The 19,309-nt window shown below is 58.4% G+C and overlaps 3 protein-coding genes across 3 annotated transcripts; 1 reads left to right on the forward strand and 2 right to left on the reverse strand.

Annotated features, from left to right (window-relative positions):
- Positions 1-3,549: 3,549 nt before the first annotated feature.
- NCLIV_045480 (hypothetical protein) lies at positions 3,550-4,976 on the reverse strand (the record flags this gene model as incomplete). The annotated part of the gene is made up of 3 exons (XM_003884097.1): positions 3,550-3,649; positions 4,139-4,223; positions 4,898-4,976. 3 exons carry the CDS (start codon positions 4,974-4,976, stop codon positions 3,550-3,552), a joined length of 264 nt encoding a protein of 87 aa, XP_003884146.1.
- A 1,279-nt stretch (positions 4,977-6,255) lies between these two features.
- NCLIV_045490 (conserved hypothetical protein) lies at positions 6,256-7,946 on the forward strand (the record flags this gene model as incomplete). Its single annotated transcript, XM_003884098.1, has 3 exons — positions 6,256-6,500; positions 7,148-7,264; positions 7,940-7,946. The coding sequence occupies 3 exons, from the start codon at positions 6,256-6,258 to the stop codon at positions 7,944-7,946; spliced, it is 369 nt and encodes a 122-aa protein (XP_003884147.1).
- A 2,721-nt stretch (positions 7,947-10,667) lies between these two features.
- On the reverse strand, positions 10,668-15,179 carry NCLIV_045500 (uncharacterized protein; the record flags this gene model as incomplete). The annotated part of the gene is made up of 1 exon (XM_003884099.1): positions 10,668-15,179. The coding sequence occupies one exon, from the start codon at positions 15,177-15,179 to the stop codon at positions 10,668-10,670; it is 4,512 nt and encodes a 1,503-aa protein (XP_003884148.1).
- Between the last annotated feature and the right edge of the window lie 4,130 nt (positions 15,180-19,309).

Raw genomic sequence — 19,309 nt, forward strand, 5'->3', positions numbered from 1 at the left:
AGACAGGAAGAGAGAGATAGTGAAAGAGACAGGAGACAAAGAGATAGCAACAGAATGGAGAGAGAAAAAAAGAGAGGACTACCTGTATAGAAAAAACGAACCAGCTCTGGGGGAGCAAACAACGGAGACCGTTGGCCGGCCTCCTCTCCAGGCTCCTCGGGACAAACAACCCGCTACCTCGTCGAGGGGGGGCAAAACGCCAGAAGCGCTCTCTTCTAGGCAGAAGAGTCTGTACACTCGAGAGCAACGGCGGCAGAAGGAAACCGTCGACCGGGGTCCGTCGCAGAAGACTGAGGGCAAGAAAGAGGAGAGACAGGACAAGATAGCCGACCCAACAGCGCGGAGACGCCAAGCAAGGAAACAAAGAAAAGGGGAGAACCGAAAGAAGGAAGACGCGGTTCCTCCCTCTCCTCTGCTAGTTTTTTCTCGGACGGTGACTCGTCATTGGGCCGCGCATGCACACGTAGCCTCGGGACTGTTGATTCTGTAGACGGTTCCGTCTCGCACACCGACCGGCGAAATGAAGTGCATGGCTACTCTTTGAGACTGCGCTCAACGGATCTTTTGTGGAAAGCATTCGAACGAGAATCCCTCGTTTTCCGGAATAATCGCGGGCAAAGGCGCGGCGGTGTGTACAGACACACGACCAGCGCCGGGAATCCGCGAAAATGCGCCCTTCGGTATGGACCACGATCTCTGGAGCCACGTCTTGAAAAGGTTTCCCTGTGGAGCCACCCAAGTCGAGAGGTGAGAGGGACGGCCTTCAGCAATAGCTGGGAAACTGCGTCTGTGGAAAGCTGGCTGAGAGAGCGCCGCTGGAGCACCTGAAAAGCGACGAAGGGAGTTGCGGTAGGCCTGCGCACTTCCGAGGAAAGACGAAGGCATGCGCCGAAGCAGTTTCGACGGAGCAAAGGTTGAAAAAAAGAGACGCGGCCAGAACGGACGACGGCAAAATGTCTGAAGAGTCGCGAGAGCCGTTGGCGTGTGTCTTGCTGCTTGCATGCGGAGGGTGTGCGTTGAAGACATGCACACAAAAACCGGTTTGGTGTGTCCCCGAAACCGACAGATTGCGTCGTTTTCCAACGAAAACGAAGAAGCGCCGCGCGTACACACCTAAAACCGCACCTTCCCTCTGCGGGGGAAAACTGCTTTGCTTGACACGCCTGACTGTCCCAGTTCTGGCCCGCCAGTGAAAAAGACGGAAGTTCTCGTCGTCGCGCTGCTCTCGAAAAAGCCGGTCTTTGTGTGGCAACTGTCGCTGAATCTCAGGGTCCGTGGCATCCGTGTCCGACGCAGCGTAGACGGCAGAATTTTAACAGAAAAAGTTCCTCTCCCCGGTTTCTCTCCTGCTACCTGTCCGTTGTGGACCGTCGCGCGTGCCTCGGTAGGGTCTTTCCGCCCTTCTGCGGTCACAACCGTGTTTTTCCTGGTCCTCTGACCTGCAGGGAGAGAGGCTCTTCCACGTTTTAGCTGTGCCGGCGATTTCACCTTCGCAGGCAGATACCTCTGCCGCCTCTCCCGTCTTTTGCACTCCACACGGAAACCTCATCATTCAACCGAACCGCACCGGAGGTCCGCACCCTGAAGGCGCGAGCCCACACACACACACACTCGACGGCGGCACTTTACGCGCACAAGAAACCGTCTTGCGGCCCTTACGGTCGCAATATCTGTACACCGGACCGAGTTAGCATTGCTGCAAAACGGTCGTTAGAAACACGTGATCTACACTAGAGTCCGTATGCGCAAATCTGCTGGCAATCTCCGGTGTACGTTGAGCGCGAAGGCGTCTAGGCCGCGACCGAAGGAAAACGGATGCGCGCCTCGGTACTCGAAGAACAGAACTGTGGCTGAAGGCTCCACCTCCATCGCATGCAAACGTCAAACGGACACGAGGGTTTGCGGACTTCTCTCACGCCAGCATGGTTTCCTAATGGATCTTCTGGGTGGGGCCAAGATCGAACTTGGGCACTTCGACATGCAAGACTGTCTCTCGATGATGAGAGAGAAGAGCAGTACCGAGCACTGGTGTCTGAATGCAAAGACGTACCTTTAAAACGCCAAATTCTTGAACTCCAAGAGGAGAGGTCTGTGGTGGATCGTATCCTGTTCTATTCGGGGGCGCTCACCTGCCACGGGCGTCGATCTGTCGTGCTCTCCAAGACAAGGTACACACCGGTCGTTCCAGTTCCTTGGACGAGGAAAACCGTTTGTCATTGTGTCCGTTAAAAAGGGAACCAATCGTCTAATTGTTGGACCATCTTCTGAATGCGGTTCGTCCGTCCACGCATCTCTCCTCCCTCCGTCGGAGGCGTCAAAAGGAAAAACGACAGTCATAGAAGCTCTGCTGCCCCAGGAAGTGAAAATATCTCCAGGTCCACGCTCCGTTTCGTTACCTCCCGTCCTGGTACTTTCCTTCCTAGAGTGCTTTGCATGTCATCCTACCGAACCTACGACAGATACATATATCTTGGTTGTATATTCGCGGCTAAATGTCAAACATGTGAAGTTTAGGTTGGAGGCTTTGCAGCTATCACTGCGCTGACCCGGCGTGTTTGTCTCTGAATTCTTTCGCTTCTTCAAACCTCACCGCCCCCGAGAGTCGGAACACCAAGAAACCTGTCGCTGCAGCTGAGAAGGTGAAGCAGTCTTTCCTGTGTTTCAATTGCAAAACCGCGCGACACGCAGGAGTCAATCCCTTTGCTGCTTATCGAACGCCGCGTTCCTGTCTTAATGTGATTGGGAAATGCGTAACCCGTGCAGTGGTGAAGCATTCGAGCAGAAAACAGGTGGAGTGCGTTTGTATCTCACTCGATGACGGGCGGAGAACGAGCTGGACAGGAAACAGGAGTACTTCGTGCTGTCAGTCGTGACGGATGGTCTCTGGTGTCTCCTGATTCACGAGCCTTTCGCAGTTTGCGACGTTTAAAGGCACTGAAACCTCACAGGGACTTGCACTCTCTCTGCGGATTTGCCACTAGGCGAGCAGAGCCCCGCTCCATTTGGACTGCATGCGCTAGCCTTTCCACGATTCCTTAGTTGGCTGCATCTGCGCAACTCTTTGTGGAAACGGGCGTGCCTTAAAGAGAAGAGGCGGCGCTCGGAGGCTCCTAATCGCTTCCTGGGGTCTATGGAGCGGTTCCAAGAGGGGCGAGAAGCCGCCGGCAGACGAGAAAAGACAAATCCGTTCTTGCGTGCACACAGACGCGAGAGAAATTGACTCGAGCGCGTCCAAGTTTTGTTTCAGACCAGCGTACACATGCAGCCATGCATTCAACTGCACATCTAACAGTTTATAGTGTTGATACACGCAGTAGAAAGCATTCTATTTACATATATATACATCAATTTACTGTGTACCAATAAAAGAATGTGGCGATATTGCATCTCTCTTCCATTTCTGAAACTTTGTGCGGCTTCACGAAGGGTGTCTTCTGGGTTTGAACAGAAGGCGCAGGGAGGTTGGCCGACGTCTGCCTGGCCCGAAAATCCCCCGGCTGCGATATCACCGAGACAGAAAGCCTCAGGAAGGCAGAACGCGGGAATTGTCTATTTTGGAACTTTCTTCAAGAACGCAAAGAGCCGGTCATACACAGACGGGGCGCAGAACGCGCGCTTGGAGTAGCAGTAATCGAGGCAGATATCGGCCCTAGGGAAGCAGACAACAACACAGCAAAACAGACAAGGATCGAGAGCGCGTGGCAGAGAGTCGGAAGAAGCGTCTTCACACCAATACGACTGAGCGAGGAAACCGGCCCTCTTTCTGTTCGGCGCGTCTGACGCTCACGCCGCAGCTTCGTAGGATGCAAAGGGAGCGGCACGCTTCGTTTCAGGAAAAAGGAATGCAAGAGCTACAGCAAGAAAAACAGACTGCCCCACACGCCTTTTTCGCCGCTTCTTTCGAGGGGGCCTTTTTGCACGTGGATTCCGGTCTCACCTGATCCTGCTTTACGAACAAGAAACGTGCTGACAGACAACGAAGGAGTGAGTGTCCAGCAGTGCAGTTTTACGCCTTTGAAGGTGTACGTATAGTTGCACAATTCAGCCGCCAGCCCTTCCCATCAAAACGCTCTCCGTATATAAGCCGAAAAGAAGTCAGACTCCCTCAACCGTGAAGGCGCCCCGGAGGCTTTCGTACCATTCTTTCCTGCGGGAAGTGGTCATGAAGGCGAATGTCGCAGTCGAAAGGGTCAGCCAGGAGAACGTTGCCGCGAGTCTGGGGCCTGTAGCCAGCACAATCGCGCAAAAACGAGAAGTCCACTCTTGCGGTAAAACACTGCCGCGGTCGCTCGTTTCGTGCTGGGGACAATTTTGTGCAAAAGCAAAGGAGCCTTACTTGCACATGTTCCACGTACAGAGACCTACGTATACGTATAGACCCGCGTCAACGCACATATATGCACGCTGATTTATGTCGGACCTCTGTTTTTAATCTTTCTTTCACAGGTTCCTGGCTCCTTCCTTGTCGCGAGTGTGTCCCTTTTATGCATGCATACGCATACATGTTTAGGTGAGCATGTGCACGCATACATGAACGCATCTGGTAGGTGTAGGCTACAAACGGAAGGCTGTTATGAGATCTTCCCCCCGCTGGCCGCATCAGGGACTGCTCTTTGAGAGAGAAAACAGCAGACCTGGAATGGCCGGGGGAATCGGAGACAGCGGGGCACGGGAGCACCTGAGAGTTTTGAACGGCTTCGTTTGTGGAGAGACTGACAGGATCCCCCTGAGCAGAGGAGAAGTGATTTCGAAGCGGAAAAGAAAGGCGACAGTGGCGACACCCAAAAGCAGAGACGGAAGAGCGTATCTACGGGAGGAAGGAGACGCAAGGAAGGCGGCAGGTGAGGGGAGGAAATAGGGTGACCTTTGGAGAGAGAGAGGGAAAAAGAAAGCGTACCGATGCCTCTCGTCGAGGTCCGCCACGACTGAACATCAGCCGATGCGGCCGTGTCCTTGGACGCGGTGGCGGGCGCCATGGCTGCGGAGATGTTTCTGAGAACGCGGGAGAGGGAGAAACCGGGGGGAACAGGAAGATGCAGAAGAGATCGAGGGTGGGAAACGAAGAGCTAGGGAGCGAATAGAGACAAAGGGTTTTGTCCGTGATGGTCTTGACAGAGTCGACGCGTGGTTCCCAGCGCCGCTGGGAAGGAAAAGCGCGCACGAAAGCGCGGTCTCCTCTCTAGGCCTTTTGGGATGCCTCACACCGGGCGTTTGTGAAAAATGACTTGTTCGCGGCTCACTTCTTTCGCTCGGGCAGAGAGGAAAGGAAAGTGACAAGCGAGAACGTGGTTCGGAATTGCAAGGACTCCCAGGGTACCTCTTGGCAGAAACGCGGGGAGCTCTGAATTTTGAGGCGAGGAGCGCTTTTCGCCCGCCGCACGCACAACAGAATCTGGTTTCTCTTCTCTGGCGCCACGTCTTGCTTTGGTTCTGAAGCGACAAATGCTACCGCTCTGCTGTGGCAGGAACTTTCTTCTCTCGAGTGTCTCAGGAGCCCCGGCACAAAGCGCTTGATTTTTTTGCATGCGCACACGTGTTCTTCAGGCGCCACAGGCCGGTCAAAAAACGGGTGAAGACTCACATGTGTCCGACTCCTCCCCGTTTCTTTTCAGGACACCAGCGAGCGATCTTCCGAGTTTCGTGAGAGCGCAGATCGGGCATTCGTGCACGGAAAGGATCCAGTTTCGTCCAACTTCCTCCGGCAAGATCGTTTCGTTCTGGAAAGTGTCTAGCGCCAGGGTGGAAGTGAGAGAGGAGCTGACAGACCCTACGCGGCGAGTTGCACAAAGGGGACTCAGACCCCTGCATCGCTGCTGTGTCGGTAGTGCTTTCTCGAGAGCGCCACGCGGGCTGGGGGTTGTGTTTCTCTGAACGAACAAGCCCTCTGTTTTTTTCTTTCACGCGCTCCTTCGCTTCCTTCTCCCGTTCTCTCTGTCAAAAACAGTTGACGGCTCCGCCCCTCTCGACGCGGTCGTCCCGGAAACGTTTCTCCGCTCTGCGGGCGAGAGGAAGATCGAGGAACGCGCGCCTGACACCAGCCGGGAAGCTCTGGATTTTTGTCTCTCGGGCGAAGGAAAGGCGTCCCGCTCCTTTTGTGTTGCGCTCGCGAGAGGTTTTCCTCGGAAGAACCGCCAAAACCTGCCTCGGAAGTGGCCACCCCGTCGGATCGGAGGGGTTTTCTGTTTTCTGCCGGAAGCCACCGCACTGCGCGAGTCCTGGAACTTCCTTCTTCGTTCGGAAAAACGGACAGAGAAGATGGCATCTTCTCGGCTTTGCCAGTGCCTCGCCGCCCGCGGCCACAGCGGTCTGCTGTCTCTGTCCGCGCCCCGCCTGGGAGCGCCGAAATTCGAGCGAAAAATGCTCGGATCTTACCCCGTCGCTCCCGAATTCGAGATGGTATGGCGCGACCGCTTGACGGCGCACGGCGGCTACATCCAACAGACCATTTCGCCGTACCAGCTGAAATTCATCTACCCCTTTTGGCATACCTTTGCTGCTCGGTAAGAGGCGGGGGGGGGGGGGTGCGAGCGTCGGGCTGTCTCCCGAGCCGCGCGAGAAACGGAAAAGAGAGCGAGGAGGGTTCGATGTGGCGCGGGAAGAAAAGGCCGAGGGAAAGAAAGGCGAGAGGGACTTAAGCGCTCGCTTCGCCAGACAGCCGAGGGTGTACTGAGCGCGTGCACGCGGCCACAGACTGCATCGTTTCAAAATGGGGAGACACGAAAATGTCCCCGACCAGAAAGGATCCCCTACACACACACACACACGCAGACGCGGGTATCCGTGAAACCTCGCGGTTTGTCCGTCTCGGCCGACGCGGGTCGATCGCAGTGGTCTTCTTCAAACTCGGAGAAAGTCGGCTGTGGTGCGGCAAGCGCCGGGACGGCGAGAGAAGCGTTCGATGGGAAGTCCGTTCTTCTGTGTCCCGTCAACTTGTGTATTTGCTCACGCCAGTTTTTTCAGCGCAATGTCTCGCTCTCGTCTGTCGTCCAGGAGGATGGGTTTTTTGTTTCTCTCCTTCGCTTGTGACGTTCCCGCGGAACGGCCGTGCACAAGTCAGTCAGTGCCCCCGTTTAAGGCCGTGAAGGCCATCGCCTCGGTGCGCTTTTCACTCTGTTCACCCCCACTGTGTGTGCTTTCCTCTTTTTAGATGCTGGTCCAAGTGCAGCGCGTACGCGTGGCCGTGGCTGTGGCCAGGTTTGATTACTTTCGGTCTGATCAAAAAGATGAACCACGATGTCGAGGAGGACATCCGGGACCACTACTGGTAAGCACCTTGCTCGCGCAGCGGGAGAAACTCCGTGTCGTCAAAACGCAGCGCTCAGGGGCCGAGGTGGAGAAACGGACTCTCGTTGACGGGCGTCGCAGAGTATTTCGCAACGCACGCGCAGGCGTTTCTGGAATGCGGCGCCTGCCGCGGTTGGTTTTCTTCGACTCCGGCAGAGAGAAGGGAACTTGCGTGCGCATCTTCCGGATATGACGCGTGGCTCAGAGATCCGTGAACCGGAACGCAGTCATCCTTTGAACTTGGTCGTGTGCAAGGCAAACACTTTGGTTGGGCGAGAGGAGCGTTGTCCCATCGAGCGCGCCCCCAGGAGGCGATCCTGGCGGGCGTTGTTTACTCGGAAGCCTCAGCTAGGCAAGCTGACGGCTGCCTGAGGCGGCCTGTCGGCCCTCGGCTCTGTCCCCGGTTTTCGTTGAGTTCGTGTCTCGTGTTTTCCCTGATTGTCGCAACTGTTTTTGCCTCCGCCGTCTTCAATGGACAGACAGACGGGGCTCAGTGCAAGCGGGGGTGGTGTGTCGAGAGCGCGGCGTCTCGCCTCTCTGGTGTCCCCCGGAGAAGAGAGGAGCGGTGAGGCGAATTACAGAGGAAAGGGGAACCGCGCGTCGAAACAGAAATCACCGTGTGCGTGTTTTGTTGATTTGGGTGTTTTTGCCGCAGGTACTAAGCGCACAGAGCGTGGTTTCTGTGACTCATCAGGCTTGTCTCGCTGCGGCGTGCGTCGATTCTTTGGTTGGGTGCCTATCCTTTTCAGCTTCGCCTCTGCTTGCCGGGAAGAATCCGCAGCCCCCGTGCCCATGAGAAAGAGAGACTGTCCGAGTCGTTTCTACGGCTCTCCAGAACCGCGCATGGGAAACGAAAGGACTCCATTCACCAGGAGTCAGTGAAAGCCGTGCCTCTCATCGTTGCAGGGGAGTTGTGTGTCACACGTTCGGAACGGCGCACTGAGAGGAGTCACAGCAACTCCCCCAGGGGCGCCGGTGGTGTGTTTTGTGTTTCTTTTCGTTTGGAACTGCTCTTGAAACACAGTCGCGAAAGTGTAACGTTTCACTTGATACAGATCCCCAATTTCTCCGTTGCGGCGGGCGCACGCAGTCCCACACGTTTGACGTCGCTCAATTCGTGACCCTGGCAGGTCAGAAATCAGGCGGCGGTACACTTGTTCAGCGAATGTAAACCGTCTCCGCAGAGCACTAGCAAAACAGAGGAACCCCGCATAGGACGGGACTAAGCGTGACGTGGCGCTTGGTGTTGCTTCCGCGCGCTGTACACCTCCAGAGACAGAGACAGCCGTCACGCAACTTTAAAAACAATACGCGTTACCCATGAAGAAACGCGGCAGGCTCAAAGCTTCCAAAAAGACGACGCACCGCCAGCGGGATTTACGGTTGCTAGCAGATCGAGTACATGCCTAGCACGCCGATGTATCTTGGCGGTTTCTGTGCATGCGTTACACCCCGTACAAAATACAAGTCAGACTCTACGGCATCACCCGCCTCTCTCCGTACGACGTGACTCCGGACGAGCTCCCCCCGTTGAAAACACAGATCGCAAGTTTCTTAAAAGTTAGTCGGTAACAGTTGTGCCCTTGAATGCTCGTACCAGCCGACACAGACGAGCTGGAGACGCATACTCGACTAGGTGATTTTTCCACAAAAAGTGCATCAGTCTTCTTGGCCACAAAAGCGCAGCCTGAACGCTGTGTATACGTCGCGCGTTTCACAGCCTCCAGCAAGGCAGAGGGAACAGGATCCATAGTCGGGAACAAGCAAACCCGCTGGGCGTATCGCTTCACCACTTTGAGTCACGAGCTCTTGACGGCTGTCCGTTTGGAGAAAACCAATCCAAGGCGACCTGCCGTATGTAGCATCTTCACACGATCCCATGCACGTGTGGGACCATGAAGAGAACAAGTACGCTGCTACTACCTAGGCTTTCACGACTTCCGACCACTTAATCCTTTGAAGTTACATCGGCAGGCTTGGCGACTCTCTACACGCACGCCGAAGCCCGCCACACTGTATTCGTGTAACTAGGTGGTCAAGGTGCGCTAGAACGTCAGTTTCACACCGCAGGACCAGCTAGACACACACGCAGAACAATCTTGCCGCCGAAGGATCCGACAAACGGGTTGGTAGGCGTGGAAACACGCGACGATGTGGAACGAGGCGGCGTTCTTCGTGACCAACCGCCTGTCCAGCATCGTCAAGAGCGCCTGATTCCTCAAACGCGACGCGAGGTTCTGGGATGTGGAACATCGAACTGGAGTCACTGCCAGGGTGAGTCGGATGCCTCTCTGGTGTGGGCAGGCCCCGTCCTCGCCATATCTGCCTCAGACACACCAAACGTAGGAAACGAGGAGCTTGGAGGCAAAGAGAGAGGGTGCAATGCTGAAGCGCCGGAGCAACGCGAGAGCTAGACAGATGGGAAGAGAGGATCGGACTCTCAGACTGGCCCAAGCTGCAGACTGCTTTTTTGCCTGGTGGTGCCATGTCAGATCTCGACCGTGTCGCTGGCTGCGGCGCCGTGCACTTTCTCGCCGGTCTGTGCCGCGCTTCCGTTTTGGTTATCTGTGTCTAGGCGTGTTTCTAGAGTTGGAAAAGGTATGCATTAGTGGGCATGGCACACACGAAACTGAGGAGTTAGCCCGTGAAAACACCACCTAGGCAAGCGGGAGGACCTGTTTCAAGGGGGACCTCCGAGGCCGGCCGCGAACCAGCTGTTCGGGATCCGCCGCGTGTAAAACTTTGACATTCACCACACCACGTCTTTGGTGCATGAGGACAACGTCTGTACAGACCTCACGCAGTGCGCGCATCACCACGGTTTTCGTTATCTGGTAAGGCGTCGTCCCTCGGTCCACCTTCACCGACATCGACCGTCGCTTGCGTCCACGCGACAGTGACACATGCAAACTGCGTTACCGGTCCCCTCCTCTCCCTCTCGCGTACCCCCCGCGGAGGCCGGCCGCTGCGAGCATAGCCGTTGTGGCACAAACCCTCTGCACCAAGAGCGCTTTTGGTGAAAGACAGACAGGCGCGTCGACATGGCCAGCGGACCTGGGATGGCCTCGCTGAGACCGCGAACCGCCAAATCTGGAAGCCTTTCCCATTGCTGAGTGGCGAACACTCGCTCGCTACTGGCCAACTGTCTTTTGTCTCTAGATACGGTTCAGTTGTCTTCTCTCCTGTGTCAGGGGAGTCTGTTGCACGCATGCGACTCGCCAAGGCGACAACCGTTTGGGGCGTAAGGAGGACTCGGACGACAGGAGCCGAATCGCGCACATGCCTGAGAACGTTTCCGGCACGGCGCGGACTCCGCGCAAAAGTGCTGCCAGGCCAGCGTTGTCTTCGCCGGCTGCCTCTCGCCCCCCCCCCCCCCGCGTCGACTACCTAGATCCTGAACTTCCGGAGGGCGGAGAGCCGGCGGAGCCTGACGCCCGCCCGGAAGGAGAAGAAACCGAGCGCGTCACAGCTACGGGACCTCGCCCGCCTCCTCTGGTCACCATGGTGGACTTGGGAGGCGCGTCGAGAGAGAGACTCGCAGTGTCTCTTGCCACAGAGTCCCCCTTTCTCCCGACACCCTTCTCGGCGGATGCCGCGCCTGCAGCGGCCGTGCTCCGGCGCGTACCCACGCCCTCACTGGGCCCCGCGCCTGCAAACTCGCCAGCAACGAGACTGCCGCCCTTTGGCGCAGCGGCGGGAGCGAGAGAGGCGCCAGAAGCGCAGGGGTGGGGCAATTCGTTCTTGGGTCCTTGCCGCGAAAGGGATAAAGCGGATTTCTGCTGCGACTGCGGCGAGCGGGTTTGTCCCGCACCTGCGGCTGCGGCGGCTGCGGCGGCTGCGGCGGCCTCCTCAGCCTCTCGCTGGAGTCGCAGCTTCGCCTCTCGCGCCTGTTGGCGCCTCCACTGCTGTCGAAGCAGCTTTTGCTTCTTCTGTCTCTCTTTGTTCTCGATTTGTCTCCTCAACTCCTCTTCTTCCTCTGGAGTCAACGGACGACCCGACGCGAGGGCTAGCTGTGCGGCGCTGAGCGCAGAGCCCCTCTTGGCTCCGGCCCCGCCCACCCCCGGACCCTTCGCCGTCGCCCTGCGGCCTGCGAGCAGAGGCGAGGCCAACTGTCTCGCGATCTCTTGCTTCCTCTCTTCCATCATCGCGCGGTGTCCGTTGTGTTGCCACCGCAGCCATTCGGAAGCGTAGAAATGGGCCTTCGCGTCTCCCAAGAACGCGACACTGAACTTCTTTTGGAGAAGCTTCAGACACCGTCTGCGCGCCGGGTCCAGAGCGGTTCGCCCTTCTTCAGCTTTCTTCTCGCCTCTGCCGCGCGTCGCCGCAGGCTTCTCCGCACCCCGCGTCTTCTCTCGCTCTTCTTTGCTCGCCTCTTCCGGCTGCGCCGCTTCTTCATCTTCCCACCGGAGACAGGACGCAATGTAGCAGTCGGCCTCGCGGTCCCAGTACAGCCTAGGCAGAAAGACGACGCGCTTTCCAGCGCTCTCTGCGGCGGCCGCGACGGCCGCTGTCGCCGCAAGGCTGCCCTGAATTCGATCCAGAGGAGAGGAAAACGTCTGAAGTGTGCACGGATCTCTCCATCGATAGATCGCCTCAACGGGCGCGTGGGCCTCGGGAGGCTCTCGCGCGTCTGCCGGCCTCCCCGCCCCCAAGCGGTCGTCTCGGACACCCGCGGAAGCGCCGCCCGAAGGAGCAATGTCAGATGTCGAAACAACGCCCCCCGTTGGCGCCTCGCCTCCCGCGCCATCCAGAGTGACGTCGCACACTGCGTACTGGAGCGAGCTCGCCGGCACGGGAAGAAGAAGACCCCGCTGGCCTGCAGCGCCCTGCAACACACTCTCGCCAAACGCCCGGGTCGTGCACGCGCAGTACAGGCGGAGACGATCGCGACGCGTTTGGCCGGTCTCCTGGCTCCATCCGAGCGCGGCGCTGCGCGAGGAGCCGACCTCGGCTGTTCTCGCAGGAATCCGCCGCGGGAGGAGACAGTAGCAGCAGCGTGGGACTTCCGGGAAGTGTCCGTCGGCGGCGGGAAAACGCGTGGCCGACGCAGCCGCGTCAGAAAGGGACTCGAAGTCCTCCGAATCACTCGATTCTGAGCCGAGCTCCAGGCTCGCCGCTTCTTCGCTTCCACTGTCTCCCTTGTGGCGCTTCGCGGCCGAGGCGTCGTCGGTCTCCCTCGCTGGCTTTCTGCGAGTCTCCGAGTTCGGCCCCTCCCGCCTCACGGGCACCTTGCGCACTGGCGAAGCTGGGCGGACCCACAAGCTCTCCCACCTGGACCCTCGCGTCCCGTGTCCACTTGCGAGTGGAGAGTCGCCATCGGCGAGGAACCAGGAGACGTCGAAGCGCAGTCCCTCGTTCTCGTCTCGCCCGCGGCCTCGCCCCCGCTCGCCGTCGTCGCCCAACGCCCCACTGCGCGCTCCAGCAGTCGCCTTTCCGGACCTTTTCGCTGCGTGCTCGGTCTCCGCGGAAGGTTCCCCGCCACTCCCGACTTTCGGTTTCTTCACAGGCGCCGATCCCAGACCCAGCGGGAGGAAGTCGAGCGGACTCGGCTCGGCCCCACACAGGTCCCAGCTCGGGGTGTTCTTCGCCTTCGCAAGCTTCCCAGGATGGGCCCTCGCCGCGCCAGGTGCTGCGCGGCAGTCCGCGAAGCCGTCGGAGACATGCACTCTCTTCCTGCTCAGCGCGTCTCCGGAACCGAGCGCGACGCGCTCGCCCTGAGGCGCCAGGACGCGCGAGTCCACGCCGGCGCCGCCCCAACAGACTGCCGCGACGGGGTCGACGCATGCACCGAGCGTGAGTGTCCCCTGCTTGCTCGCCAGAGCACAGAGCTGCGTGGCCTGGCTCCGGCCCGTCCCCACAGGAGCCTTCTCTCTTTTGTCGACCGCAGCTGACGAGCCGTCCTCGTCTCGCGGAGCCCCCAGACTGGGCGAGCTCGCAGGGGTTTTGTGTGGCGACGCGGGGAGCAGACCCGCTGCGGCGCGCGTCCAAGCTGCCTCGCCCTTTTCCATCTCGTCGAGAGTCAACCCGGACCAGTACTCGGAGAGAACGAAGGGCGCCCCCCCCCGCGACTTCCCCGCGGCGCTCTGGACTTGCCCCGCCTTCTTTTTGGCCGCCGGGGCTCCGGGCCCCGCGAGGCCCGCGGGCGTCGAGGCAGAAGGGGATGCGAGAAGGGACTTGCCGGAAAAACTCGCTTGCGGGCCGGCGCTCGGCGACGCCTTGAGCCACGCGTCGTGAAGCGCGGCGCTCGCGGCCCCCGGGGCCTTGTGGCTGGGATGTTTCGCGGCTCCAGGCGAGGGCGTGGGCTTTCCGACCGCGGCTGCAGGTCCCCCAGGAGACACCCCGCCCCGCCGGCTCGGACTCGCGCTGCGGCTGCTCAAGCTGCTCCCCGGGGCACCGTGGGGCGAAGGCGAGACACCCGCGCCCTGCCGCACCGGCTGGCGATGGCGCAGAGACCGACGGAGACTGAGTAACCCCTGCCCCGGGAACACAGGCTCGGGGCGAGGCGCCTGACCCCCCGGCGGAGACAGCGGAGACGCTGCGCTTCCCGCTGGAAAACATCCGGGAGAACCAGGAAACGCGGGGGGAACCTCCTGGGGGGCGACGGGACAGAGCGCACCTTTCTCGGACGGGTCCGGAGCTGCCTGTGGCGCGGCCGCCGAGGCAGGGAGAGGCGCGCTGCCTGGTGTGGCTTCTCTGGCGTCCTGGCTGTGAGGGGACGGGGAACAAGTCGGGCTTTTCCGCGAATTCGAAGGGGAGGGCGAGGCAAAGATGAAGTGCCGGTCGTGGATCAGCGCGGGGTCTGGCTGCCGGCCGTTCTCACGTGTCGCTTTCTTCGCTTTCGAGGAAGGCCCTCCAGGCGCGTTTTCGCATTTCTGTGTCACAGGAAAAGACTCTTCACTCTGCCGGGTCGCGGGACTGCCTTGGCTATCCCCGGTCGAGACATCTGCACACTCCTCCGGAGTCTCGGCCCGACACTGCGCGGCCTCCGCCATCGCTGCCTGAGGAGACGCACTGAGCTCTCTCCGGGCACTCTCCGCTGTGTCTTCTTCCGTTTCTGAGTTTGCCACAGCGGAGCTCGCACGCCCGTCTCTCTCCACAGGCTTCGCCTTCCGCCTGTCCTTCTCTTCGTCTCCACCCCCGCTCCCCTTCTTGGCCTTCTTCATGACCTCGCGAGCTTCGTGCAACTGCTCACGCTCCGCAAAGGCAGAGGGGGGCGAGGCAGCCGACGCGCAGGAAGTAGGCCTGCCCCGGGCACAACTCGCGTTCTCGACACTCTGGGCGAGACTCTTCGCGGACGCGCCTGTCTCCTGGGCGGGTGGAGACAGAGAACAGACAGAAGCCGCCTCCGCAGCCGCACCTCGGTTCGTCGCGCAAGGACTGCACGAACCCGAGAGATCTCCCGAAGAAGCGGGAGAGGGGGAGGGGCGACCGTCTGGCGACACAATGCGTGCAGCGAACACCGCGGTCGCCACGCAGCCGCTAGTTGGGCGAGAGGGGGAGACAGGCAGCGAGGCTGAAGCTTCGTTTGACCCAGGCTCGAGCGCAGGAGACTTCTCCCCGGAAGGCAGAACAGAGACATCTGTCTCTCCACCAGGAAACGCAGCAGACGCAGAAACGTCTACACTCCGCGATTTACCTCGTTTGCCGCGGGTGCGTCCACTGCCGTGCCTGCCGCGTGAGTCCCCCCCGGCCAACTGAGGAGTCGAGACGCCCGGCTTTTCTTCGTTAGGTTCTCTGGCCAGACTTCTTCCTTCTTCTCGTTCTCGCGTGGCTCCTGGGGCGGTAGGAGACAGGTGAGACGAACTGTCGTCGTCCATAACAGCCGAGGGGACAGAGGACCGCGAAGCCCGCCGATCGTTCTTCAGAGACGAGATCCCTCTTTTGTCTCTATCCATGTCGTATCTCGCAGGGCTGAGACCCCTCTCTCGCTGTCGCAAAATGAAAACAGCGTCTCAGCTCTCGCTTCTGGCGTCATGCACAAGAACCGCTGTCGTTCGGTAGAGCCTTTGAAGTCAGATGCGAACAGATTCGAACAGTTATATCACGGCACGGTTACTCACAACCGCACAGGAGATGCACGCGAAAAGACGAACTATAGAGACATATGGTTGTGTGACATTCATAGGGGAGGGACGCGCTGTTGCCAGGTAACTCCAGATTGAGGGGCGCTCGCCAGCATTGTCAACGAATCGATACGAAAGAGATGTTCCCGAGAACGACCTCAAAGCCGTGCACTTCTGTCGTCAGTTTGCAGAAACACCAGGTGCACGCGAGAACGCCAAGCGCCCACGAGAGGTGCCGAGACAGCCGAGAGATGGACTGAAGGGCGTAACTGAAACCAGTCTGCAGCGGATGAGGCGGTAGAATCCGCAGGCAAAACGACAAGAAGGATACGAAGGGGGGGGGGGGGCGGAAAAAAAAAGACAGAGAAAATTCTACGAAGAAACAAGCGAATCTGAAGAAGAGAGTACGAGGAAAAAGAACACGGAAGCTTCAAGGAAGGCTACGCGGAAGACAAAGATGAAGGCAACGAGCGCGATTGTTGTGCCTCCCAGAAACAAAAAAAGCCTTGCCCGCAGCAGCCTCGGTCTTCCGTTCTCTCCTCGTCACTCTGGAGATCCTGCACATGCTTGCCTTCTCTCTTTCCCCTCTCGCTCTCTCTTCTCACTTCCCCGTCTCTCCGTGCTTCATTTCCATCTTCCTCTCCTCTCCTCGTCCACGTCGTTTCCCCTCCCTGTGCACTTTCGCCGTGTGCGAGAGCCGCGCGCGAGGTGCCGAGCGGGGCGCGTGTGCGAAACGATCCACCGCAAGAGAGAGGCGCACGAAGAAAAAGCCACGTCGTCTGCAGCTCTTCAGGAACTCGGAACTCCCGCGCAAATGCCCGTCTCTTTAATCGATTCGCTGATCTGTCAAGAGAGGAAGCCCTCACGAAAAAGCCGCCCGATACTTCTCTGCCTTTTTACTCGCGGAGGAAGGGAAGACACAAAACGACACAGAGGGGACGTCTGCCGAGAGGAAAACGAGAAAGATCTCGAAACGCAGGAGGCACCCGTCTCGCAACCCGCGCTTCGCTCAGCTGAGAGACGGGGGTGAAACGCTCCGAACTTGACGGCACGCACTAACCCCGGTTGGCGCACGACGCGTCTACGGAAATGTCCCAGACAGAAACGTATTCGCCAGTCGCCTGAATTCACACGTTTGCGCATATCTACACAGCCGCACGCATATCGAGATTGTGGAGGCGACCGCAGAGATAGACATACGCTCAGAGGTACGGTTTCATCCAGGGCGACGGCCGTCTAGCGGGGTACACCTCAACATGTGCTCTTTCACGCACACGTGGAACTGTCGCTGTTGAAGTGCGTGGCACAGCCTGGAGAGCATCACGAGGCAGGCACGGAGAGGTTCTGCGAGCTTCCTCTCTCTGCGCGGCGCCGTCTGTCGAACGCCTTTTCTGCGCAGTCCACGAAGTGAGGTGTCGAGAGGTGTCCGAGAAGCGCGAGGAAGAGAGTCGACCTTTTCTTGTGACAACGCGCGAGAAAGGCGCGTTTCCACGGACGAAGAGAAGGGCGCGTCGAGCAGAGAGCACAGTCTTTTGAAAAAACGGGGAACCGAGCGCCACGGCGTCCTGGAAATTTTCGTATCGGCAGACTGCCGCAAGAAAAGCCGAAGTCCACGTGACCTCTGTCGCTGCCTCGAGGCGCCCGCAGAGGCGCGCGGCTTCGCGCGCACACAGCGACAGGACCCAACTCGCGCGCGAGAAACTGGCGGAAAAAGAAGCAGGACGAATGCATACAGGAAAGGAGGAAACTTGGACGAAAGAGAAACAGAAGGCCGCCGGACAACCCCGCGAACAAACGCGGAAATCCGAGCAGGAATGCCAGCTCGTCGGGCCCCCCCACCTCTGCTCCTCTCTGCGTGGCACGCGTATATACCCGCGGAACAGGACACCGAAGTTGCTGTCCGGGGAACGTTTTTCTTGAGGGCACGTCGGCGTCAGACTGCGAGAGCAGGCGCTAAGAAGCGGTAAGCCGTCGAGAAAAGAGGATTTTGAGGTGCACAAGCAGCCAAGAACTGGAAAAGCATCCACAAGAGCTCCCTCGCTTCGTCCTCAACGCGCAGCACACCGAACCCTGCAGCGCAACTCCAGGTGTACATACACCTCAAAAACGTCTGTCAAGAGGTGCCTTTCTGCCGGGTGGTGCTGCGAATTTCGCTGCGCTTTGCGTCCCTCTCCTCAGAGATTTCCTTCACCTCACGCGCGCAGTGATGCAGCACGAAACCACCCGTGGACAATTGAACACACAGGCACGTGACCTGGCGAACGCCGGCGCTCGCTCCAGATCGACACAGAGGCCGCCTCACGCGAGGCTCCGCTCTCAGAGGCGATTGCTTCCTTTGAAAAACGGCGGGGGGAGGGGGGGTAGAGAAACAGGGAAGAACGTGCCAGACGAGAAACAGAGAAATTTATCCTGCAGAAAACCAGATTTTTCAAATCGACGTGCAACACGCGCTGTCGCGAGGGGGTGACACCGCACACCGTCTCGGCACACGCTTTTAGGTCGCAGGCGTGTTTGACAGCGGAGGACAATCCCGAGAGAAACCAGCGAGGAGAAATGGAAAGCTTCCACGAGACAGACGGTGCACCAGAAAAGATTGGAAAGCTACGGACCGTCACTCTTTATTCGGTGTCGCGGAACTGGAGCCAACAAACGAAATGGAAACACTGTTTGTCATCCGCACCTTCTGCCCGGAAGAAGCCTCACAACCGAAGATCACGCTGGTGAAAAAGAACTGCATGATCTTCTCACCTCTCTCGCCTGTCTCCACGACTACGCAAATATTTATAATATATATAGACTGTGGATGTAACATATCGAGATGCGTAGCCTGACTACACAGTCGATATGAAACTCCAAAAAGTGGTTGCGCGTGCACATAAGTATATGTATTGGCACGTGCAGGTATACGCGTATCCAAAGGTATCTCTGACTCAAACATTTCATTAGGAGAGCAAGATTCGGCGAACTGAGAAGATTGGGCGACCTCAACGCCTAAGCAGGGGCGGCGAGCCAGCAAAATGTGAGTCCTTTGCCGCCTGCATGTCCTCGTTTCTGTTCGTGTTCCACCTTATGGAGAGAGAGAGGCGTGTCCTCTCCTGTTCAAGAGGCAACAAACGGTGTGCGATTGGGCACGAAGGGAAACTTGACAAGACGAATCCCAGGAACTAGACAGAACGCGTGTGTCCCTCGTAGTTTTCCTCCTCTGTGTCTCGAAAGACTCGCGTGGCGCACAAACCAACCCGTGACTTCGCTTCTCGCTTCTGTTAACCTTCTCTGCGGAGAGCGTTTCACCGAAGGCAAGACGCCAGAGTAACTGGATGGTCCGCTCGCGGGCCTCCGCGACCTGTGTAGGTCTGCTTTCGTTGGTTCACACTGCGAGAGAAATCTCCTTCCTCTCCTGCCTACAACGTGCGTACAAAAAAGCCGAGTTTTCCTCCTAAAACTAGAGTGTAAGTGACACTGAGGTGCCCGTGAACTTGGAGCATCGCGCACACAAAGGTGGTCACCAGCGAGGGACGATGAACAACCTCAAACGGAGACCGGCTAGATAGGGCTGAGAAGCTTCTCCGTGGTCGGCTCGTAGACTGAAACAAAACAGCTCCAGAGCTTCTGAGCAGAAGATGAACGTAGGTTTTTATCAAGTGCACGCCCCGGGAAAGAGGCAAAGAAAATGCCACAGAAACACAAAGTGCACTCCATGGAATCTCAAGAGACAGTGAACAGCGACACCTGCCTTTCCAGGACACGCCACATTTCTTCTTCCTCTCTTGATTTCTCTCCGTTACGTTCCGTTCCCCTCTGTCGCCCCTGAACCGTTCGTCGCGCGTCGTGCATCTCATCCGCGTTACCCTTCCCGTTCTTTTCTGCTTCTCCCTATCTCTTCTCTCTCTCCTTCCTGTTTCTCGTCTCTTCGCTCTTCTTCCTCGCTTTGCTTTTCTTCCCCCGTTCCTCTCGCACATGCG

Source organism: Neospora caninum, chromosome X (assembly GCF_000208865.1).
Source record: "Neospora caninum Liverpool complete genome, chromosome X".
Lineage (NCBI taxonomy): Eukaryota > Apicomplexa > Conoidasida > Eucoccidiorida > Sarcocystidae > Neospora > Neospora caninum.